The sequence below is a fragment of the Erpetoichthys calabaricus genome, chromosome 8, assembly GCF_900747795.2.
Source record: "Erpetoichthys calabaricus chromosome 8, fErpCal1.3, whole genome shotgun sequence".
Taxonomy (NCBI): Eukaryota; Metazoa; Chordata; class Cladistia; order Polypteriformes; family Polypteridae; genus Erpetoichthys; species Erpetoichthys calabaricus.
In genome coordinates, this window is record NC_041401.2 from 15,961,252 (window position 1) to 15,987,330 (window position 26,079).

The 26,079-nt window shown below is 34.6% G+C and overlaps 1 protein-coding gene across 2 annotated transcripts in view; it reads left to right on the top strand.

The window, feature by feature from the left end:
* The window catches only part of ola1 (Obg-like ATPase 1), a 296,977-nt gene that overhangs the window by 268,308 nt on the left and 2,590 nt on the right, over positions 1-26,079 (top strand). For both annotated transcript variants that reach the window (XM_051930680.1, XM_028806276.2), the window contains exons 8-10: positions 15,213-15,353; positions 16,076-16,172; positions 18,480-18,602. In XM_051930680.1, coding sequence (XP_051786640.1) covers positions 15,213-15,353; positions 16,076-16,172; positions 18,480-18,602 — 361 coding nt within the window. The remainder of the gene's footprint in view (positions 1-15,212; positions 15,354-16,075; positions 16,173-18,479; positions 18,603-26,079) is intronic.

The window sequence follows — 26,079 nt, forward strand, 5'->3', positions numbered from 1 at the left end:
CTTCCTTGTCATTGTTTTCCATGTAGAAAGTGTGTGTAAGCAAAATGTGCTCAGTTCTTAAATGTCACAAGAACATGTCTGAATTTTTTAATTTCACATGTGAACCCATAGCATTCTATTATTGGATCTCCACTTCAGAAAGACTCAGGGTTTCACATGAGTCAACATTAACATGTGCATGCTTGGTTATTTTATACAGTAATATTGTTTCCTGAAATGTTCAGAAAATGAATGGATTGATTTTAACCTCAAGATTCCATTCTGCCCTGCATGGTTAGTTCCTCTTGTACAATTCAGAAATATGCTGTCTTGAACAACTGCCAGTTGTAAGTGTATGTGTCTGTTTATGTGAATCCTGCAGTGGTGTGCTGTCCCTTTCCTGCTTTGATAGGCTTGAGTTGAATGTGCACCAGGGAGGAATTTTTCAAAGGAATTTACATTACGATAAAATAATCAAAAGCATAGTGAATTCACAAGCCTTGTCTATATGTTTGACGTCTGGCATTAGAGTTACATTTGAAGGATAAAAAAGTCATTTATGAGTGAGTTTATTGATGAAAGGCAGTTACCGCTTTGTGGAGTGCATTAAAATGTCCTTCATCTCAGAAGCCACATGTCATGCACACCACTACTGGCTACAGCCCTTCTAAACTGATTTTTTATGATATAAAACTGTGGTGTGCCCTTTTCTCTAAAGAAACTCTCAATGGAAATAATGGCAGGGTTCCTGAACATTTACGTTTTGCAACAATAGGATATGACAGGGTGTCGGACTAGTTCAGATGGGTTATGGGTTAAAACAGTGTTCGGTTAAGGAAAAGAACTGAATGCAGTATAGAAAATGTGAAGTTTACTATGAATTATTGAAGTACGGTTATTAAAATTAAAAAGTAAGTTATCTATATTTTATATACTGTCATTTTTTTGCTTCTTTTTTCTGTTGAATTGGTTTAAACACAGTAACGCATACTGTACATACAGTGTACCATTTTCTGTTAATATATGCTGAATTTTTGTGTTGTTACTTAAAGGGGGGTACAACACAAATACTAAGCAGACTAAGCAATAAACCCATTCAAAACATTGCTGAGAACAACCTGATGTCTGTAAGATTTTATCCTCTCTGTGTACTGAGACATCTGAAGTTAATTGTCATTTAAAAGTGTGCATGTATTGATTTCAGCAGAACTACATATTTTCCTTTTTATCCAAGCGTAGTTTTTATCACATAACATACTGTAATGCATGAAAGGCATGTTGGGTTTTTATCAAGTATAAAGTATATTTGAACGGTTATGGGGGATGGATAAAGTAAAGTGGACAGCATTCACTGATTAGGAGGGAGATTGTTAGCTTTTGTTGCTGGACAAGCTGACTGCCTTATACAATACAAAGGGAATTTATTTGTTGGACCAATAGAGCGGATAATATTTTGTTTGCTGGCCCAGTATTGTGGTAGTTTCTGTACAGTTCTCCATACCTCCTTCCATCTGTGTGTGAATGCTCAGCTGTGCAATACACTCTTAAATAAAACACAAGGACAAGGGTGGACTTCACTCACTTTATTTCATTTATTTTGTCTTTGTTATGCAACATCAAAGCCCCATCACTATATGTTTCTGTATGTGTTAAGAAAATAGATTTTTTTTTTTCTTTTGTAAAGTTACATTCCTGAAAATTAACATACATTTGTAGTATGTCAAAAAGTCATGGTCAGTATTAGTTTAGGGCTAGTGACATAGACTCCTCTGTTTGTCACCACACTAACATTTTTAATGTGAGTGCACATCCATACTTAGCATAGAACATACTAATATTACACTCTTACTTACTAATTTATATGTGAATACGTGCGAGTTACCTGCTGACAGTCTTTCACATTCATTTATGTACTGGTCTCTGATAAAATCTTTGTGTAGGTGTCTACCCCACAGATATAATACACATAATAGGATGGGCTTTAAACAATACAAGTATAAACTAACAAAATAAAGTATTACGTTCTATTCTCTGCAGTGGATTTACAACTGTGAAAGTTTAAATTCACCAAATTAGGATTAGCCATTCCATTTTATAACTTTAACACATCTACTTCACACAGAATCACATCATTTTCAGCTATCTCTATGTTTGAGAAGTGACCCCATTGTAACATTAAATATTTTGAATGGCTGTCATCATTGTATACTTTAGATAGATAGGTATATTTGCATTTCTATGAAAGTTCAATTCACTATGTTAAACTCAATTTTTCACATAAATGTTTGATTTGTTTTTAATGCAACCTTAATGATAATGAGAAGTTAACATATAGCAAACGCCCAGAGCAAAATATTTTGGCCCTTTAACTGTTTTCATATTCTGATCAGTCGTCTTTGTTACAGACTGATTCTAGCCATGCGTTCACCCTGTCTACAAAAGTGTTTCCAGACATCGTACAGGTTATAAATAAAAGGAACAATTATATGACTATTAATTTATTTCCATTCAATTTTTTTATGCAGTTTTATCTTATGCTTTGTTATCAAATTAAGAAAAAGAACAGGCTCAACAGCTGAAATGTTATATTTCTACCTTTTTAATTTTAAAGTTGCAATTACACCCTTGTCATTTAAAATAATGAGATTTAAGTAATATTTTAGTTTAGCCTTTCAAAAGGCTTCTTTTGCTCCCCACCAATGTATGCATGAGCAAACAGGCTAAAACTGCTCTGTTGGAGTTTTTTTGCAGCTAGTTATTTAGTATCCACCATCATTTAGTATCCACCATATTAGCACAGTAATTTCCCTAGTCCATCACTATTTATTCACAAAAATATAGCAAACAAAAATATCACGACTGGATCCAAAGCTGTCATATCAAAAATTGTAAATAGTTTGTAATTATTTTTTTTAGTAAAATTGTACTTGTTTTTGTAGCTTATGGTAAATGGTTGTTCTGTGAAATTTTTTTCTACTCTCACTTCTCGACATTTTTGAGGTAAGGTAGTTATCGTCACTAATGATGGTGCCGGAGAGTGGCAGTGGGTGTCACGTTGATTAGCATGTGTAAGTAAGAATTTCACTATACTCTGTACATGTGACAATAATAACCCTGCAAACCTACTTTGTTAACCTTATTATTAAATGCAAGTCCATCTGTGTTTTTAAATTTAAGTTAAACATGTTATTACAGGTAGTACTGGTAGGACACCATCAGTGTTAGAAAAACAATATGATTAAATTCTGGTCCCTTGTTGTGGATCTATTATACTGCATTATTAGAAACTTGCAAGCAGTGTTGAATGTGGCGCCATGCTGTTTAAGATGCCATGGAGAGTTAAGCCAGTTTACAAAGGCCAGGATTCCATTTCTTAGCAAGTACTGTGTCACCCTTTTTAAAATTTAAGAAAGAAAAAGAGAAAGACATGGTCTTGTACATTTTTAAGCTCTCATAGAATGTGATAACGAAAGAATTGAAGGAATAAAATACAACTTCACATGGACTTCCACATGTTCATTGGTCATGCAATGTAGAAGTCATGGTTACATTTCTCAGCACATACTGCATCCAGGAACAATTTACCCTCTTTAAAATGAGAGATGAGAAAAGAGAAAAACATGGTCTTATACATTTTTTAATCTCTGATAGGATGTCATAGTGAAAAGAATTGAAGAAATAAAATACATTTTTACATGGTCAGCCACAATTAATCATTGATACAATGCAGATGTCAGGGCCAGAAAGAATTTAAGTTTCTTTAACACCAGTTTTAAAAGATCAATGTTTACATTGTGCATATATAATAGCATATAAGATAATATTCTGATTCTAGCTCTCTAAGCAAGTAAAGATTTGCAGTGTAATTGTACACTCAGTTTTTGTCTTATGTGTAAACAGTAGCAAATAACATTTTTTCCAAACAAATGGGCTTGGCATCTGCTAATTGTAGTCATGTTTAGTAAACTTCACCTGTTAAGGTAATGGTTGCAAAATCATATTCAGCAGAGCAGTATATATTTCTTTTATTCAATGGATATGCAATGATTATCACCACGCCTCCCAAGGTCCATAAATATTCAGGCTTCAATGACTTGCCGTGAAAGACATTAAATAGTGAGTGCATGATCTGCCCCATAAAATATACAAGGCACGTACTGGAATGACATGCAAACCTCTTGATGCTTGTAAGCTGTAGACCTTGAACGTTAAATAATGATGCATCTAAGCCCATCAGACAAATACAAGTTCAAACTCCCCAAGGTGTATATATATCATTGATAAAAACAAGAAAGAAAATAAAAACATGATTGACCATCATAAAATTTGTCCTTAATTGCCTCACATTTGTGCACATTAAATATTTTTACCCTGTCTGTTTAGGGCTGGAATGCAAAGAGGACCAAGTTAAGATGCATCACACTGTTTGTCCACAACAGAGGGCACAAGGACGCATTTTTTCTGAAATGAGTGCAGACAGGCTCAGTCTTAACCATGGAGTTTTTATGTCAAGAACAGTCAGCATTGCAGCAAACAAACTCAGCCTTTTTCTGTACTTATGTTGTTGACTTTACAAATAACTGTTCATTATACAGTAACTGCAGGGTTTCTAAAAAAGTGCTGTACATAATACAATTATGTTGGGTGTCCAGACATCTAGGTAAATGCATATATGAAGATCAGACTAAGTTACAAATCTTAAAGATGCTACTTTTGTACTTAAGATGCAAATATTTTATTTTAATGGAATTTCATGCTAAGAGTGGCAGAAGAGAAATGCTAGTACATTTCCATCTCGGATGATTGGGCTGTGTATTTTGGTTGTTGGTGATCTGCATAGTATCAGCACTGCAGGTTAATAATGGTTTATTTTAAAAGTAGCATTACTTTGCTTCATTTTATTTTTTTTCTCAGAAATAAGCAGCTAAAATTATTTTTAATGATAAAGCATGCACAAAAAAAGCATCAACTGACAACATCTTTGTGAATTGCTGCTTCTAGGCGTTAGGGACTTGCACGGTGGCAGGTCCAAATTACCCCTTAGTCAACCAAAATGCACTGGTTTCCTTTTCATTTCAAAATTCTGAAATCAAACCTATAGATTCACTGTCTACTGTCCTTATCTTATGTAACACTAGGCTGCAATCCTCAAAGGACTGCTTAATTATTCAGAAGCCTTCATGCACTGCTCACAGTGAAACTGTTTTGGTTGTATGTCGCCTTCTCTTCCTATTTTGCATTCATTCTGTCTCAGCATTAATATTCAAACTGAAGAAAAACACTCTCCTCTAATGCATTTACAAGTTGACAGTTTCTTGTTTCACATGAAATGCACATTTTTCTGTTTCTACATTGTCTCTTAAAATCTTCTTTACACTTTTTTTAACTTATTGTATTTGCTTCAATACACAATGTATTTATGTTATTTTTTTTATTATTATTATTTGATTTACGGTATTTACAATTGCTGTTGTACAAGATATTTGCTTTGATTCTTAGTAAAGCACTGGTATTTGTAGGAGTTCAGCAGGAAACAAAAGTTCAGGCCAGTGCTTCAACATTTCCCTGGGGTTGCCTGCAGTGGAATTCAATTGGAAATATGTTTCATTAGTGTGACTAGTGTGACAGGCATTGAACACAATTGAGGATGCAGGAAGCAATTCTTTATAAAATGAGAAAGACAAATCTCTTTATTAGTCAGTATTCGTGCTGGTTACAGAGACTCTCACAACTGTTAACAGCAAGTTACAAGAATGCAGTGAAGAAATTATTACCACAAATCTCAAATGCTTAATATAATTGTTTTCATGTTTGTACAATTGGGGCACTTAAAGGTTAAGTGACTCACTAACGGTCTCACAGAAAGCCTGTTTTTGGAATGGAACATACAATCTTATAATTATATATGGTATCTTTTCCATAGTGAACACTGCTTTTAGGTCGTTTACAGGTCTAATTGAATTGTTTCCATATTTGGACAGCTGAAACGCTTGCAGGTTAAGTGATTTGCTATGAGGCCAACACTGAGCGAATGGAAGAAACTGAATCTGCAACTTTGTAGTTTAGAGACTATCTCTGTATCCACAAGGCCATGCTGTCTGTTTATGGTGTTGTCCACACATCTAGAATGTTCTCCTCAGCCAGCAAGATCTAAACCAATAAGGATGTAGGAGGTGCATGAAAATTCAAAGGATTGCTGACAAACCCATACATCTAAGACAGTCTTCTGTCCCTCCTGGCAAGCTGACCTTACCACATAGTCTGCCACTATTAAATGACACTGCTTACTATGTATAACTTAATTTTGTTTTAAACACAAATGTTGGGAATATAGTGTAAAATATATTTTTGATCAGATTATTGGTATTTATTGTTATGTATAAGGTTAATAAAAATAATAAAAAAGTAAAAATAAAATGGTACTAGTTGTTTGACCTATTATGTTTGATAAGCAGACTGTATTGATTGTGTTTCTTGTTATATTTTAAATAAACTGAGGCCTATACTCTTCCATTTCATCCGATGTTCAAATCCTTTTATATAATGCCACACTTTACAATATAATTTAGCAGTAAATGATTTATTATAGGTGCATATTGTTGAAACAACAATCACAGTTACATTTTGTATAAGAAATAAATAGAGTTATATTGTGATATATTGTCATTTTTAAGCACAATCCAAACTCCAAGGGGGGCCCAATTCAGACTTCCTAACCACACTCTTTTCAATCATATACTGATATCTAACTTGCTGGGTAGTCCAAAGAGGACTCTTATCAATGCATGGAGTGCGGCACACAAGGGAGGCATGTGATTGTACACAGAGGTGCGCCTGCATGTGGGCTTGGGAAATTAAGCAGCTATGAGCAGGGGGTGGTGGGGTGGTGGCCTCAGGGAATTATCCTACATTTGCTTTGGTACTGGTATTGAGGTCCAAGAGCTGGAATCAATACCAAACTCAAAATTTAAGTACCACTCCAAAACTACTTAAGAGACATCACCTTGTTTTGTTTGTTCATAACACTTCGATTGCACTCTCTACTGACTTTTAGGAAATTCAGGCCTTTGTATTGTTGGTGATGATGATAGGTGTTTGAGTTTTCTGTTCATAATACATTGCATTATCTTCATCCCTGCTCTGTGGAATTTGTCAGGGATTGCAGCAGTAGATGTTTAAAAGATGATATTCACAGTTCTAAGCATTTGTTCTAAAATTACTTGTAGTTGTTTAAGTCATGCTACGAAACCATTGCCATTTGTTTAGTACACCTATGGCGTTTTCCCCCATCTCCAAGATATTCCAAATTGTTGAATGTTTTCATTAAGTGTTAATTTTTCACTTGAAGAATTCTCTAGTTTTTATGTTGGTTTAGGCTTACTGACTCCAAATACAGAAAGAAGGTGGATGAGCAAATATATTCTTTTTTTTATCTGTGTAGTCAAAGCAACAAGAAACACCTGGAAGCCAATTGTCCCAATACTTGTGATTTTTTTTAAATCTAGGAAAGGAATACCAACAGTGCTGGAATTCTAAATTAGTAAAGTATATATAAGTAAAAATCCCTAGAACTAAAGTACAGTAATAGAAATCTGTGTTTTTTGTCTCATATGTACCTTTTCTTCTCAAATAAAACTGCTGATGTAAATCACAAAAATATAAATATTTACCTCACTAGCCAAGTACTCATGGAGGACGCTGTGTTTACATGCTGTATTGTGTAATATGATTGAATTTCTACAGCATGTGTACTTAATTGTTATGTATGTTATCATATGTTTATTTGGCTCACGCCTATATCCAAGGTGACTTACAACATTTGCAACAACATTGGAGCACAAACCATTATTTGTAAGATACCTGAAGAATTAACATATTACATCGGCATTCTTTCATTCAGTTGCAGCTGTTAGGATACGTGCTTTATGTGGTAAATAGTAGTAGTTCAGCATATTCTCTCTTTAGGACTTAGAGACCAATTAATTTCTGCTCAGGCAGCATAACTGTCAGTATAAATTTGCTAGCCACTATTCAGTGATCATACAGTTTATCCATGGCAATATGGTAAGGTCAGTTCATGCTGTTGATTCGTGGTCTTGATACTGTGTGTTTCTAAAATTTGGCAGTTAAAATGACAACATTTCAAATGTGATAAAGTAATGTATCATTGTGATTTGTATCACATTTTGGATAAATTAACACAAATGCTTTATTTTGCAGTATGATCTGTTTGTTTTTTCTGGTTGGAGATGCTTTAGTGACATATTCAGGGTCACACTGTGATTCACTGGTGAAGATTCAGAAACTTCTTAATGAAGTAAATTTAAATGTTATTTCCCCCCCTACACCTATTATGTTATTTTCAAATCTTATTGATGGTCTTTTGACCTAATATTTATTTGTGAATGGCTTGAGCACAATGTGTTTGCCTTTTTCATTTTGGGTACTGTGTACTCTGAGAAAGAGTAAATCTTGTTTGTGGGTTTACTTTGCTTTTGTGTATTTAAAAATTGCTTATTGGCATTTATGTAGTATATGTACTTTGTGAGTAAGGAGTGCAAGTCCTTTTCATTTTGACTTTCAAGCTTTCAAATTGGAGGTGTAGTGCTTATCCACTAAGATCTGAATACCTTTTTTCCTCCCCACAAGGCTTTGACAGGTCTTGTGCCACTCACTTGGGAGACCTTCAGACCCCTATGCTCATTTACTGCTCACTTGTACCATTCCCGCTTGTACATTATGAAAATTGTCTGCCAACACCTTAAGAGGGACTCCTTTGTTATTAAGCTTGTGATGCTCAGCACTGTCAAGTTTCTTTTCTTTCCGCCAATTATAGTTTCAGGTACAATGGTCTATTCAGTGGATCAAAGTCTCCTACATGTAGTGTGGGAAATGATTTGTGAATCATTATTGAAGTGTATTTTAAAATGGGCTACCTGAGGAATGCAAATAATCCTTTCAAGAATGGATCACAAAATCCAGAAAATGACACAGTGCAAGTGCCATTCTGTGTTTAGAAATTCTGATGCCTAAACCTTGCTTTGTCTTGGTGTTTTGAGCTTTGGATTAAAGCCACCATGGAATGGAGCTAAACCAAAAGTTATTCTTTGATAGTGCCTTTCTACTGAAAAATTTGAGATAAGAATAAAAAGTCCATTTTCTGAAATCATGCTTGACAACACTTATTGTTGGTAGCCTGTAATTATCACAAATGTGTTTTCTGGCTAAGGGATAGCCTATCAGGTCAGTATCATTCATTTCATTTCAGAGAAATGTGACGACTCTTTTAGCTTATTCAACTTAAAATGTTTTCAAACTAAATTCAAAGAAATGTTCTCTAAAATATGTAAAACACATTAGAGATCAATCTGTGCATAGTAGTACTAAGTTGGATTATTTTCATCTTATTGTTAGTGTACACAGAACAGCAGATTGTCTTCTTCAAAGATCAATGTTACTGTATACCAACAACAAATTAAGCACTGTAAATGTACTCCAATGTCTTTTGCAAGCAGTGCATGCCACTGGTCTCTTCTTGAACTTTAATCATATTCTGTGTAGGCACTGTTATTGAAGACTCATTGTCTAGCAATAAAACATAGCATTTGCATTTGTTGTATTTTGTATATGGTTAATCATTTAAAGATAAGAAACAAAAACAAGAAGATAGTTTATAAGTGCAGCAGATCTTTATTCTGAATACTTGTTGATTATAATTTACTTTATAATTGGCTGTAATTTAATGTCCAGTAAATATGTTGATATGACAATTTACAGAACAGCAGTAGTTTTCTTTTTGTAGACAAAAATGTATTTCAGACAAAGCACGTATAATACATGCAACTGCACTAAGATTAACAAATGACGCCAGACATTTCTTTTTTTAATAAGAAAAAAGATATAAAGGTTAGAGAATTCACCATTTTAAAGCTGTTTAAGGGTAAAATCGTTATGTATATCAAGCTCATGAAGTTATTAACTTGGGATTTTTTGGGGGAGTTTTTTAGGACAAAATGTTGTCCCAGATTCAAAACTGAGAATATTTCTGATATATACACTGACTTCACAAAGTATTCTGACTTCCCCAGTTTTTGCACATTTTTTTGTGTTACAGCATTGTGTTGAAATCATTTAAATTCATTCAAGCATCAATCAATACCCCAGAATGACAAAAAAAACAGGATTTTAGAAATTTTTGCAAGTTTATTAAAAACAATAAGTAAAATATCACTTTGGCACAAAGCATTCATACCCTTTTGGTAGTATTTTGCAATGATTACGGCCTGGAGACCTTTTGGGTGTGATGTGACAAGCTTCACACACCTGGATTTGGGGGTCTTCTGCTATTCTTCTCTGCAGATCCTCCCAAGATCTTTCAGGTTGGTTAAAGACTGTCAGTGGACAGCTGTTTTCAGGACTCTCCGGAGGTGTTCAAGTCTGGGCTCTGGCCAGGCCACTAAAGAACATTTATAGAGTTGGTCATAAGCCACTCCTATATTGTCCTTGCTTTGTGTGTAGGGTTTTTTGTCCTTTTGTAAGGTACATCTTGGGCCCATTCTGAGATTCAGCGCCCTATGGAGCTGGTTTTCATTAGGGATACCTCTGTATTTCTCATTTTTCAGTCCCCATTTGTCTCCCAGTCCCTGCCACTGATGAATAACCTCACAGCATAATGTTGCCACCACCATGATTCACTATTGGAATGGTATTGTGCAGGTGATGCGTAGTGTACTGTTTACTCTAAATGTGACACTTAGAATTGAGGCTAAACAGTTCAGTTTTGGTTTTATCAGACCAGAGAATCTTGTTTATCATAATCTGAGTCTAAGAGTAGTTTAGGTGCCTTTTTACTAATTCCAAACTTTCATATGTAGTCTGTCCACTCAGAAAGCCCAGATTAGTGTAGTGTTGCAGTGGTGGTTGTCCTTCTAGAAGTTTCTCCAATCTCCACACAAGTTCTCTGGAGCTCTGCCATCAGGTTCCTGGTCAACCCTCTTAACAAAGCCATTCTCCCATGATTGCTCAGTATGGCTGGGCAACCAACTCTAGGAAGAGTTGTGGTTGTTCCAGATGTATTCTATTTAAAATTAACGAATGCCACTGTGCTCTGGGGAACCTTCAGTGCTTCAGAATTGTTTTTGTAGCATTCCCCTGATCTGTCCCTGGACACAAACCTGTCTCTAAGCTTTGAAGGCATGTCTTCTGACCTCATTGCTTGGTTTTGCTGTGATATTCATTGTCAACTGTGTGACCTCCTATACACAAGTGTGTGCCTTTCCTATTCATGTGCAATCAACTGAGTTGACAGCAGGTAGATTCTAAACAAGGTACAGAAACATCTTAATGATGATCAATAGAATGGGGTGCATTTGAGGAACATTTAAGGTGTCACAGCAACGTTTTACTTGATGCAACACAAGAAAATGTGGAAAAAAGTGGAGGGGTCTAAATACTTTCTGAAGGCACTGTATTTCATCAGAGTGTTGCTTCACTGATTTTGGTTTACCAGACTTTCCACTTGGCCTTCTAGGTTGTGTTGTGAAGACAACTCAAAAAGCAATGACTTTAGGTGTGTAAAAATAAGATTCTATAGCAGAACAGGTATTAAATTCATTGTGAAATAAATCTAAGCTGAACCTCATTTGTTCTGTTTTTAATTATATTGCTAGTGAATAATCATCAGAGGGAGCCAAAGTCCCCTTTTTCATAGATCAATAGTATTTCTTCTTCTTCTTCTTCTTCTTCTTCTTCTTCTTCTTCTTCTTCTTCTTCTTCTTCTTCTTCTTCTTCTTCTTCTTCTTCTTCTTCTTCTTCTTCTTCTTCTTCTTCTTCTTCTTCTTCTTCTTCTTCTTCTTCTTCTTTCGGCTGATCCCGTTAGGGGTTGATACAGTGGATCATCCAAAATTGTTGCCTGCATATTGATTTGACAAAATTTTACACTGGATGGCCGTCCTGACGTAACCCTCCCCATTTATCCGGGTTTTGGAGAGTATGGAAACATTTTAAGAGTCAAAAAGATTTGGAGCAGGTTTAGAAATGGCTAGAGTGTTAACAGTTTTAGTAATGGCAGGTGATGTTGACCAGTAGAAACATCTTCAGTGACATTAAGCTTGTGAAAACATAAAAATGTGGCAATGCAAGAGAATACTGTGACAAAAATTATGTTAATATTTTGTAAATTACTCTTTTTCTGATTTATTAAAATAGTTTATATTTTGATCATTTTAGTATTTTTCTTTTATATCAATGTGACCTCTTGACACAGTCCTGTAAAAAAAAATAAATTGATGTCATTAATCTTTTAAGAATCTTATTCATTTTAACTGTACCCTTGTTTGTCTATGTTTCTTGTTTTTGTTTTTTCTTTACTGGACAATGTGGCTCTTGGCATTTGAAGCGACATGGTTGGTGGCTCAGTCCATGATCCCAAGCAGTGTGGTTCAAAATGTGACAGTTGTAGAGGAACTTGAGATGGTTTTTGCTATCGAAATGTGCTGTTTGAAAAAGAGACTGTTTCAATATAACCAGTTGGTACTTCAATTACTGTATAAGTTTAATTCTTGATATGGGAATATGGGAGTTAATCGTTCAAAATTTTTTTTCTTCTTTTTAACCATTGGGCCCTTGAGCAAGCCCTTAACCTGCAATTACTCCGTCCTGAATATGATGTTAATCTGCATCCAGCCCTGTAGGTAGGCCCTCCAACCTGCAGGGAAAAACCAGGGGGTTGGTGGCAGAATTGGCACTCCAGCCACCATAAAAGAACCTCACACTGGTTCCATTCCATCTGAACTAGTGTGGTGCTGAGGTATCACCCGTTGCATGGCTGCACTCGGGTCCTAACCTGGGGTCTTGAGTTGGTTTGTCATGTGGTGGGTGCAGCAATGTGCTGTATTAGCGCGTGCTCCTAACCTCAACAACAAACCAGTCCAGTTTTATAGACTATTCTATTCAGTACAAAAAGGTAGCATTATTTCAGTTATGCAGTTTGTGCATTCTCCCATGCCATTTTGGGTTTACTCCAATATTCCTATTTTCCTCCAACCTTTCAGGGACAGGCATGTTAAGTTGATTAGGACCACTAAGCTGGCGCTCTGTGAAGGAGTACTGAGGTATATGTGAGAGGGTCTTATGGTGGGGTGGTGTCTTGTCCAGGGAAAGTTATTGCCTTAGCCCATTAAAAACTTGGATTAAGCTGGTTTACAAAATGAGTGGATGAATTTGCCTTCATTAATACAAAAGCAATTTACAGATTAGTATTAAAGATGCTTCTATATTTCTGCAATTAACACTCTTTCACTTTAACAATTTAATCACAAGGCTATACATTATTCTAGTATTTATGATTTTAGAATAGGTCATGTTGATCATTATCTTCATAAATAGCAAGTTTTTGTTAATTACTGTAACATTTAAAGGTTTTTCTGATGTATTGCGTTTTGTGGCTATGCTCTCTATCTTTGGTTATGTGCAAGTTAGCTTTAAAAGCAATTTAAGGAAAAAATCTCTTCAATTATTAACATGCTTTCCCTTTAAACAGCAAGTCATATTCTTAAATGTTTGAAATATTTGTTGGTCAAGTACATGTATGATATATATATTGGCCATGCCTTTTATAGTAATGGAGAATATAGAAACTACATAAGTGAATGCCAATGGAGTGCACTGAATACACAGTATTCGAAGACAATAAATATTGTTTTCTCCTGAGGTCTGTGATGATTTGCAAAACTTTGCTTGCTGTATATAAAAGCAGAACACCACTAAGTTTAGATAAGAAGCCTGAATATGTTGGGAAAACTTGTTTTTTTTCTTTCCCTGAGAAAACATGCTACTACATTTTTAAAGAAATTGAATTGCAGATAATAACAGGATATTCCAAAGTGTTTAAAGTGCAAACACCATTAGACCAAAGCATTGAAGTAGTTTAGTGAACTGCCTTATTGTTGTCAACTATCCAGTGTCCCACTGAATTGGTGTGAGTTTAATCTCATAATTACTTCAGTTATTTTAGGGAGAATAAGATGTGATTAAATGAAGCGTTATCTATTGTTGTGTAAGGTCACCCTGCTGGCACTGTTTGTCAGTCCTAAATAATATACCATACTAGCAGGTTCATGCTGTCCTGTTTTTATTTTATTTAAAAATGGACCTGGTTTGCTACATGCCTTCTGAGAAAAGTAAAAGTAAATTCATGTGCTTTTTAAAATATAATGTCTGTCATGGCTTCCATTGTTGCTTTGATTGGTTTCTTTTATTTTGATTATCAGGCACATAATAATTGTTGGATTAGTCACAGTGATTATTGTGCAAATCACATGATGACTGTTTATGTAAACTGATGTATTTGATTTATTTTAAGTATTCGCCATAAATTCTTAACAATTGTTCTTACAATTGTTTGTTGGAATCATTAAAGAAGGCTAATTTTACTCCAACTATTTGCCTTTCCCACGTACATTGTATTCAGTTGTGCAGTTTTAATTGTTCTGCTGGTCTTTATTATGACAAAAAGTTAAAAACAGCATTAGTCATCGCTATCATTTTTTTTTTTTAGATTTAGCACTTTTTGATTTTATTATGTAACTCCAATTAGTACAGTGGCAGCTGACACATTATAAGAACTTCATTGGGGATGAACGATACAATGATGAAACTGGACTGTATGATGCAAAACTGAAAGGAAGAATGAAGAGACTGAAGATGGGAGTTTGCCAAAGGGCAGAGAATTTTACAGAAGTTTAACATGTTGCATAGATGAGAACGTAAATTGTGTACTACAAACAATGATATTATAAAATGAATGCGTACATATTGATAGTGTTGCAGATCAGGGTTGTTGGCTGTCCTAAATGTATTGATTTATTCATTCATTATAATGAATGTATTTTTATGTGCGTGTTCAATGCATTCTCGACATTTCCTTTCCTTGTGGTTTCAGTTATATGTCCTTTTATTAATCTGCGAGGTGCTTGTACTTGATATCTTTTTTAATTTCCTTATGTGTGGCCATATCTGCAAACTTTTTTTTATAACTTTGATGAGCTTCAGTTTGTGACAGCATAAGAAAGCTGTCTCCTACTTTATTGACCTTAGAAAACTGCTGTCTACTAACATAAAATATGATTCTGAGGCTGGGAGTTTGTGATGAATATGCATGTGCAACCTAATAATGAGTGTAGAACTGCAATACATGCTGTACATGTTAATACCATGCCCTTCGTTGTCTACAGGTTGGCAAAAATTAAAGAGTGGGTGGACACGCATGACCCTGGTGCCTTGGTCATTCCTTTTAGTGGTGCTGCAGAACTCAAGATACAAGACATGAATGATGAGGAGAAGCAGAAGTATACAGAAGAGAACAAGACACAAAGGTTAATTAGCATTCATTTTCCCCGCACTTTATTATCAACTATTTCCTTGCAGTAATTTAATTGCTTGTGCTGATAGAATAATAAATGACAGAGTAATTACCATTATAAAGAAAGAATCTTTCTCTTTACTGTAAGACACTGTGAAAGGATTTATTTAAAATTAAGTTTTTAACTGTCATCTGTCATCTCTGGATAATTATAACTTAGGTATTTTATGTATATTTTTTGTAAAACTGCTCTTTTAAAATATGACCTCATTCCCTTCATATGAATGATAAAAACATAATATATTTAAGGTGCTCAACTAGTCTCCAATAAGCAATTTACAGTTGTGTCACTGTGTGCGCATAGTTTTCTTCTTATTTATAAATATATGTATTACCAGTACATATTCTGTTTCATAAGTGACTACTGGGAAGTGGGACAGCTTTTTTGTTTATTAAAAATGCAATATGTTGTATGTAGTTAAATTTGTTGCTCTTTTTATTTTTACTTGTTTCATTTATAGTGAATTATTTTCAAAAATGTCATTCATTTTTAACATGTAAGGCAAAATAGATTTTTTTAACTTATTTGTAGATGCTCGTTTTTGTGATCTTGACAGATAATAAACATGTAAAAGTAAGTTGTAGCTGCTATAAGTCTTAATTTTTTCAAGCCTACTTGAACTGTATTTTTTCTTTTATATTATTAGTGTTTTTTTCCTTATTCCTTTCTTCTAGTGCACTACCAAAAATGATTAAGTCTGGATATGCAGCTCTTCAGCTGGAATACTTTTTCACGGCAGGACCTGATGAAGTACGTGCTTGGACCATCAGGGTATGTTGCAGTCATTCTGTTAGCTTTCTGTCCTGTTCCACACTATCGAATTCAGATTGATATCACTGGCTTTGAAGTTTGTCATGGTAGCGGTTAGCTAGTCATTACAGATGAGCTTTTTTGTACAGGATAACTTTAATTATTTGTGAGCTGTTGAACAGTGAAAGTGGGGCAGCATTGATTGAGGTGGGTAACAATTGATTTTGCCTATTACATACTCTGAATTTTTTCATCCTGTAGAAATCTGTCTTCCCTCCTCCTGTGGTCAGAGATAAGACGCCTCAGTATTGTGCTTGCTTAATCTGTGTGACTGGGTTTGTCTCCAGTGAAATTGATGTCGCTTTTCATTTGGCGTTTGCTGAGTTTGTCTGGCTTCACTGGTGGTGTTTTACTTTTGTGTCTTAGTTACTTTCTCTTTTCTGCAACTGAAGGCAGTTGAAACAACAGTAATACAGATGTTATATACAAGAAAAGAGTAGACATGTACTGTATAATGTTTACTCGCCCCTCAAAATATGTTCTCAATATTAAATGACTTGTTTTTGTATCATTTTAAAAGCATGTTAACAATAGAGGCATGTGGTCTTTTCAAAAAATATTATTTAAATCAAATGTTATGCAGTGTAATTGTCGTCATTATATAGTATTATATATCACATTTTAACTCTATGATATATTTTACTGCATTTTTCTCTTCTATACAATTGAGGTATTCTACTAAATAAAAAAAGGTTGATAATTATTTACTTTATTCTAAAACTTAATTTTGGACATTCTTCCACTTCTTAACCAATATAAACTTTCATAAAATGAATTCTAAAGTCTGAACATTATTCTACTTCTTAATCTATATATACTTAACCAAAATTAACAGAACCTGCTTTGCTAATATCCTGTAACAGTTCAGATAAAATGTAAAGTCACTGACATATGAAATGAAATTTTGAAGACGCTTAGTCCTATTGCTGTTTTATCATCTGACTGATTATAGGCAGCCTTGATTATATGTGCCGGGCATTTAGTCACTTAAGCATCAGTGAGTAACTGTATTAACCCAATACATCTTTTATTATAAAAACTGCATTCCATAATGTCAGTCTCTTTAGCAGTTTAACATGCTTTATTAGACAGCCTTGAAGTCAGCATTATCTATCAACCTACATTTCATGCGTGTGTATGTGCGCAGAATGTGTACCCTTGTAATTCAACACATGGGACAGTCGCATTGTAATGTTTTTTTCTCTATGTAGACAAACCTGGCTGCTGATTTATGAGAGTTACACTTGCAAGTGCTTTATCAATGAAATTGCATGGGGATTGTAATATATTGGAGTCATTAAATACACATCATTCTTTGGCATGAAATATGTTGACCCTGACCTTATTATATACATAATTAAAAATTGCCAAAGTATTTTGGCCTACAATGCTAAATTGACAAAATACTGATTATAATTTATTATTATGATCTTGATGATAAAAGGAATGCAGTTAGACTGTTCTGTAGGGTTACACTTCAGGGACTGGGCTTAGAGGGTGGCACTATTACATTTTAAAATACTTGTCATTTAAGTATTACATCCTGTACGTATTTCATCAAACTATACACTGAAGACAAAACAATTGAAGTTTAACTTTATTTAAATGTATGTTATAGTGAACTATATTTTTGTATTGCATGCTTATTTGTTTGATGAAATAGAACAGAAATGTGCATTGCAGATGGCTGTCAGTCAAACAATTCATTGCACTTCATACCTTGATTCAGGTCACATTTTAAAAACCATGTAGGAGAGAAAGGGGTTAAATCAAGCAGGAATATATCGATTTTTATATTTTCACTACATTTGTAATATGAAGACTCCGGACATGCAACTATAAAATTTTGTGCTATATTTGAAAACTGCTAGTTTTGATCCTTGTGGGTCAATAAATTCAATTATAATCTCAGTTTCTGTATCCAAAACATCACCTTTAGACACTGGTGATGATCAGAGGCTAAGCTGAAACCCACAATGAAGCAAGATTGCTTCAACTGAAATCAATACCACCTCGAAATCTGTATCAAAAATTGCTGCCTTGCATTGATAGCAGTGGTATGTCCTTATCTTGAGTGAATTCAGCCCCTGTGAGTAGCATCTGAACGCTATTCCAATATCAGTACCAGAGCGATTGTACTCAGGACATGCCATGCGATATGAAGCAATGTTTCATTGAATCTTGATTTAGTATCAAAAGAGGTGACTGTCTGTGCTGTAATCCATCTTCTTAAAAACAATTAATTTTCTTTGGGTTTTCTCCTGACAGAAAGGGACGAAGGCTCCTCAGGCTGCTGGCAAGATCCATACAGATTTCGAAAAGGGCTTCATTATGGCAGAAGTAATGAAATTCCAGGATTTTAAAGAAGAAGGTAGTGAGACTGCTGTCAAGGTGAGATGTTTCTTTGAGAGCTGCTTTGAGTTGTGTGAAGTCTCTTGTGATTAGTGCTATTTGACAGGCACTTTGGTTTGTAGGATAGGCAGCCACTAAATTTGCACTTCACCTTTACACAGGGGAAGGAATTACCACATTTTTCACATTTCCCAACATGACAGCTTACAAGACTCCATGACTAAATACCTACGTTTTGCACAGGTCCACACAATAGTTGTCATTTTCAAGATTCTCTTCAACTCTGAATAAATTACAATAGGAAAAAGGATATTGTATTAGAAAATGCTTTTTATGTTATTAGGTATTCACAAAGTGAGGAGGTTTGTTTACTTACGAAAGCTTTCACAAAATCACTTTACCTAAATACAGATATCTTCAAATGTTTGTGCCAGGAGCACACACCAGTGCCGGGACTGTAATGTGAAAAGTCAGGTTAAATAAAGTGTGTAATTCATAACATAAGAACTGTTTCATGGATGAACAACCAGGTATAGAGCATAAAATGGCTTATATATCATCTTTTATAGCCTGTAATCTGTTGAAATCTCCTTGGGGGCTCTGCTTGTTTATAAGCTGTTTGGCATATTTCTGTAGCAAAAATATTTGACAGTCATATTCTTTCCAATCAGAGGATGTATATCTTTTTCATTTCCTATGATGAAAAAGCTGCTGCTTTAGCTCGTGTGGAGCAGATACATAAAGATGTAATATTTCATTTAGATTTTTCTAGAGTACTAGGAAGTTGCTTGTAATTCTACAGAATAGCTCAACATGACCAGGATCAATAGATATTGTGTTCTCTTTATTTTATTTTTTGACAGTTTCTTTCTTTTGTCTAGTTTATATTTTGGCCTTCCAGATACAGCAGTGTCCTCTGGTTTTCATTAACTCTTCAGATATAAGTAATGATGTTAATCTAACAGAATATTCTTTTATTCATTTTTTTAGTGAATTATATCTAAAATATAGCCATAGTTTTATCTTGCTACTTTGAGTCATATGTAAATGGTTTTTTTTCTGCTGTAGAGCATTGGCAACCTTCTGTCAGCAATGATATAATAAGAAAAATAATTTCAGTTTTTTAGCTGGCTGAAGAAAAACAACAAAAAACATTGAACTCCTACATGAGTGTTGCACTCAATCTTTTAAAATAAGTCTATAGCTTTTTTTAGAGCCATATTTTAAGTCTGTCCTTTAATGATACAGTATATGAAAACAAACTGCTTATGTAGGTCAAGAAATGTTTAACTATTATTAATATTCCATTAGGCCATGAAGATTATTTGTGATACTGATTTTTTTTAAATAAAGTTCACATTTGTATTTGTTGACAGTTTGATAGTTTTGTCTAAGTAAAAAATTTTAAAAATGATCCTAAAGTAGAATTTTGCTCTGACATCTTTGATGTTTCTTTCTTTTATTAAGGCTTAATGTTTTAGAGCTAACACTTTTGAAAAAATCCTTAAAAGCTCCTTCACATGATCATTCCATCTATATACAGGATCGAAATCCCGTGCAGTCTGAAAGCACTTGCCAGGTTCTGGCAGGAAAAGGGAGAATGGGTAACACACAAGGTGCTTGCTTGGTGCAAATGTTTAAACTTCTGCTAGCCCCCAAACATTTGTTTCCTTTCTGTTGTGTAGCTTCATTTTCATAAATTAAACGATAGTCACTGGCAACACATAGAGTGAAACTCAATTGGAAATGACCAAGGAAAAAAAGGTCAATTTCAAGCTTTAAAAAGATGTATGTAAAAAAAATGGAAAAAGAGCACGTCAGAAACATTTTTCCATCTAGCTTATTCTCAGATAGTTCTTTTTACTTTACTAGTATCAACCAGTATGATTTAGTATCTAGGCTGAAAAAAGCTGGGATACGTTTTGGAAATCATAGCGTGAAATAGGATTATGATCTTGATATTGTAACCCTACAGAAAAAAATACTGTTTTCTGTTTTACCAGTATAATAACTGATGGACTTGTTGGGATAACACAGAAAATATCACATCTAACAGTACTTACCTTGTGGTTTCTAGCTTTATAAAATACATCATCTAAAAAAAACACAACTATGAAATACACACAGGTTTTCTAAAAAAATAAAAATATAGGTGCAATTGCAGTTCTTGTATTCAGTGATTGGTTAGGTTTAGGTGTAAGAGACTACATGTTTCCAAAATGAGACACTGTTTCCAAAAAGGGGGAAATTTCTTATAACTTGGATGGTATGGGATATGAAATCTAAACCTGGTAGGTGACAGATTGGGTCACGAAAGAAAATTGATTCCAAGGTTGTGCATCATAAAATGTCTTGGTTATGTTCTGTAAAATCCATTTTCTGGAGAGAAGTCCTAAAGTGACAAAATGTTTTTTTGTTTTAGTTAGTTGACATTGGTGTGAAGCACATGTTTTTATTCATATAAAGACTTTGACAAGCTACTATAAACCTTTCACAAAAAAATCTTAACTTGGTTTTTGATAATGCCCTTAAGTTCAACAAACAAATTAACTATTGCTAAAGCCTGTTTCTAACATCTCAGGGTATTAGCTAAAGTCAAGCCTTTTCTTTCTGCAGATGATTTTCAAAAACTAATTCATGCTTTTGTCTCTTCTCGGCTTGACTATTGCAACCCACTCTGGACTGGAGTTAATCAGTCATCCTCCCTCATCTTCAGCTAGTTCAGAATGCTACAGTCAGGCGCCTAAATGTCAGAAGAAAACATAATCACATCACACCAATTTTAGCTTCTTTTCACTAACTTCCTGCTACAGGATTGACTTTAAATTGCATTGTTTGTTTTTAAGTCTCTGAATGGTTTAGCCCCCTCTTATCTTACTGACCTCTTAAACACCTTTGCTCTCTCACATAATCACTTAGGTTCTCTGACCAGAAGTTACTGGCCGTGCTGAGATCTAGACGTAAACTTGGAGGGACTGTGCTTTTGCAGTAGTTGACCCTTAGCTTTGGAATAGTCTCCCCTTTTATATTAGGTCAGCACCAACTTTGGTCGCTAGAAAGTGATAAACAGCTTGGAATAGAGGCAATGGAGTTTAATGAGATGTAAAGAATACACCTTAACATACACTGCCTGGCCAAAAAAAAGTCGCCACCTGGATTTAACTAAGCAAATAGGTACGAGCCTCCTATTGGATAATTACTGCATGGGCGATTATCTTTCAGCTGGCAACAAGTTATTTAACCCCAACTGGTGCAATGAGTTGCTTCACATTTCTTAAACAACCATGTTGAAAGACACATCTCGTGGTCGTGGAAAAGATGTTAGTCTGTTTGAGAAGGGTCAAATCATTGGCATGCATCAAGCAGAGAAAACATTTAAGGAGATTGCAGAAACTACTAAAATTGGGTTAAGAACTGTCCAATGCATTATTAAAAACTGGAAGGATAATGGGGACCCATCGTCTTCAAGGAAGAAATGTGGCCGGAAAAAAATCCTGAATGATCGTGATCAGCGATCACTTAAAAGTTTGGTGAAATCAAATTGAAGAAAAACAACAGTAGAACTCAGGTCTATGTTTAATAGTGAAAGTAAGAGCATTTCCACACACACAATGATCGGCGATCACTTAAAAGTTTGGTGAAATCAAATCGAAGAAAAACAACAGTAGAACTCAGGTCTATGTTTAATAGTGAAAGTAAGAGCATTTCCACACACACAATGCAAAGGGAACTCAAGGGACTGGGACTGAACAGCTGTGTAGCCGTAAGAAAACCACTAATCAGTGAGGCAAACCAGAAAAAAGGCTTCAATTTGCTAGGGAGCATAAAGATTGGACTCTGGAGCAATGAAAGAAGGTAATGTGGTCTGATGAGTCCAGATTTACCCTGTTCCAGAGTGATGGGCGCATCAGGGTATGAAGAGAGGCAGATGAAGTGATGCACCCATCATGCCTAGTGCACCATCATCAATGCAAGATCTTGGTGAAAAATGAATGCAACACTGGATGGAACTAAATCTTGTGACATTGCAGAAGCTTATCGAAACAATGCCACAGCGAATGCGTGCCATAATCAAAGCTAAAGGTGGTCCAACGAAATATTAGAGTGTGTGACCTTTTTTTTTGGTGGCGACTTTTTTTTTGGCCAGGCAGTGTGCATTAGACATAACATTTTAAATCTGGTTTGTCTCCTAATATAGAAATTAAATTTAAATTCTTGTCTTCTAGTAACATGAACATGTGACTGAGACAGATTTTTGGGCTACCAGTTTGTTGAAAGATGTTAAACAACTTGGTAGTTCTTTGATATTTGGTAAATTTAACATAATTAATATGCTTTGCAGAACTGAGAATAATACATTTTTAAAAAATACATTTTAAAGAATTTACAGGTGTTTGTATATAAAGCATCTATAAATAAAACATGAGAGATCCAGATTTACTTTATTTTAGAGGGATACCGATTTTGACTAATATTTTTCAAGTAAATGACGTGCCAAATAACAGTAACCCAGACGAGTAGAGATTCAAAGATCATTTGGATGGTATAGCTCTCTGCAATGAGCATACACTCAGGTTATATGAACATTGTAAATGTTCTAGATAGTCTCTATCGTGCATGCAATCACTATTACTGTTCAAATAGAAATGCTGGAATGTGTACTGTTAAAACAGTGTCTCTTATTAGATGGTGTGTACTGTATTTGAAGTAATTCATATTTAAATTTAACTTCACTGTCATAAACAGGAAGGGGCACATGCAGAACTGTAAAATCAGAACTTGCAAATTACTCCAACACAAAGGAAAACAAAGTTCAAATAAAGCACTAATTATCTTCCTGAAGCGAATTTCAGGTTATAGTTGCTTTGATTCAGGGACTTGCCAACTTAGGCAGTCTGACCCCAAATTTAAGAGTCAGGCTTACGTTCCACACATACCCAAAAATGTGGGAATGGCTTTTAGAGCTAAAATATCCACAGAAAAATGGAAATTGTATAACTGTGGGAAAAAATACTCTGGTCCCAAAACAAAACAAAGTTCCTTTAAATTAGAACTTTTTATTTATAATTGTAGCTTGTTGTACCGTGTTAGCCATTATGGATGCAATGAGAAGTCAAGCAAAATGACACCTTTTATTGGCTAGCTTAAAAGATTACAATATGTAAGCTTTCATAATGTATTGTATCTTGCCCGTAGAAGGGCCTTAGCTGCCTGAAAAGCGGAAATATTGTAATCTGTTCAGTTAGTCAATAAAATGTATCATTTTGCTTGACTTCTCATTATTTTTAATTTAAAAAATAAAAAAAAGAATAGCAAACCAAAGGCAGGAACAATAAAAAGAGCAAAACAAGCAACAAATCCAATAACACAAACCAGTATATGGCAGGTGATCAAAACCAAAGAATCCAAGTTCAGAACACGGCACAAAGCTTATGACAAGAACCATCACAATACCCGAAGTAGTAAAATATCTGCTCCTGCTCCTTAGGTACTACTGGGGGTGGTTCTCCAACTGAAGCATTAGGTGTCCCAACCCTTGGAGCTCTTCTTAAAGTTGACAGGGCAGAAAACACATAAAATACAAAAAGAATGAAAGCAAAATCATATTACTACAAAATAATATCTAAATAAAAATAAACAAAAACACACATAAACAAGGCATGGACAGAACCATGGCTTAACCATGAAAGTAGTTAAGTAAAATGTTTCAGAGTTAACTTGTAAAAGCTGATTGCACCCTACCCTTCAGTTTGAATCTTCCTACTGTCCCCTTTCAAGTTTTTGAACATTATCAAAAAATTTGGAATTAGAATAGAAATAAGGTTATTCAGACAAACATGTTACAACAAATATTGGGATTGGCGAGCCTTTAGACCTGGCTGAATGTTTCTGTACAGTTTAATCTATACTTTTCTGGGGAAAAAACTGTACCCAACATAGCAGTAGACATTACGTCTTTATTTACTTGACTAATTCTTATCTTAAAGGTGATTTAGAAGTCACAAGCGTTAGTTTAAGTAGCTTGCTTAAATCACAAGGGAACGAGGTGTTGATTGAATATGTAATGCTACAATTTAATTTGAGCTCTTTAGCCACAAGGCCACATGCCCTCTGTTACTTTAAAGTCAAATAAGACAGTGTCTCCATTTATTTATACATCTTGTACCATATATTAAATGAATATACACTGTGACGGGTCAGCCCTATTATCCTTTGCTTGAGTAATTATAAGCTGATATGCAATTTCTTTGTTGTTAATTGTGTTTGATTTAAAAACGTGGTGATTATTGCAATCGTGTTATTAACAATGGAAAATAATATTATGTACCATACATGTTTATAATATTTTCTGTGAAATTCTTCACAAATAAATGTGATGCAGAAAAAAACATAGGTGTGTGAGAGTCTTGGAATAAAGAAGACGCTTCAATGCTAAGTTCTAAAGGTTATTAGAATAATTAGGCGGTATCCTCACATTATTTTTGATTATGTTGAATCCCAAATCATAATGAGAAATATTGGTATAGAATTTTAAAGCTTTATTAGATACCTTTGGAATTATTAAAGGTGAGTTTATTGTTGTTACAATTGTCTAATTTAGCAGGGATGGATAATAAGTCTTTCCTAAATCCATCTATCCATCAAATTTTTGAGCGGATGTCACTTCTTACCATTTTACTTTACTAAATGATGTTGTAGTTTTCAGCTAATATTTAAAGGTTAATAATAACCCCAAAATGCAGGGTTTATTTGATCTTTTGGGCTTCAGCTTACTTGACCACATTTCCACCGTAAAAGATTTCTTTATTTTTCAAGTCTTATTTAGGGCTCTTCAATAGAAATGGTGGCAGACAGAGAATTCTATAAGGGATTAGATAGTTATAACTTAATGTTTTAACTACTTTATACAAAACAGATTAATTTGGAAATCCTTTCAGTCATGTTCATTAAGGAGGGGAGAGGGTTAAAAAATTCAACACATTGGCATAAAAGTGAAATTTCCAAAGTTAAAGTCTGAATGCTCAGCTGTGATCTGAGTAGAGGTTTTCACTGCATGTTATCAGGCTAATCCTTTTTTAAGTTTGATTTCTGTGTTGAACACAAGTACAGCATAACTAATACCATTTAATGTCAGTTCTATGAACTAGACATTGAATAGCTCTGTGTGGGCTTTATAGTCTACAGGGATATCACATTATTAGTAATCATATCTGCTTAGGCAAAGCTTGCTTCTCCAGATGGCTGCTTTCAAGTGCAAATGAACTGGTTAGACGTGTCTAGTTTAATACATACTCAGGAATCACAAATAGCCATTGATTTTTTTTTTCTCTCGCAAGCAGTGTTTCTGGTGGTATTGAGAATGGATTAAATGGTCTCCCGAGCATTTAAAGGGAACATCGTTTCTTTTAATTAATTGTACACTCTAGAGAGCCAGAATGTATAAACTAATGAATATTAGCACATCAAGTAAACTATACTAGGTTTGATGAGAAAAGACAGGCCATAAAAATATTTT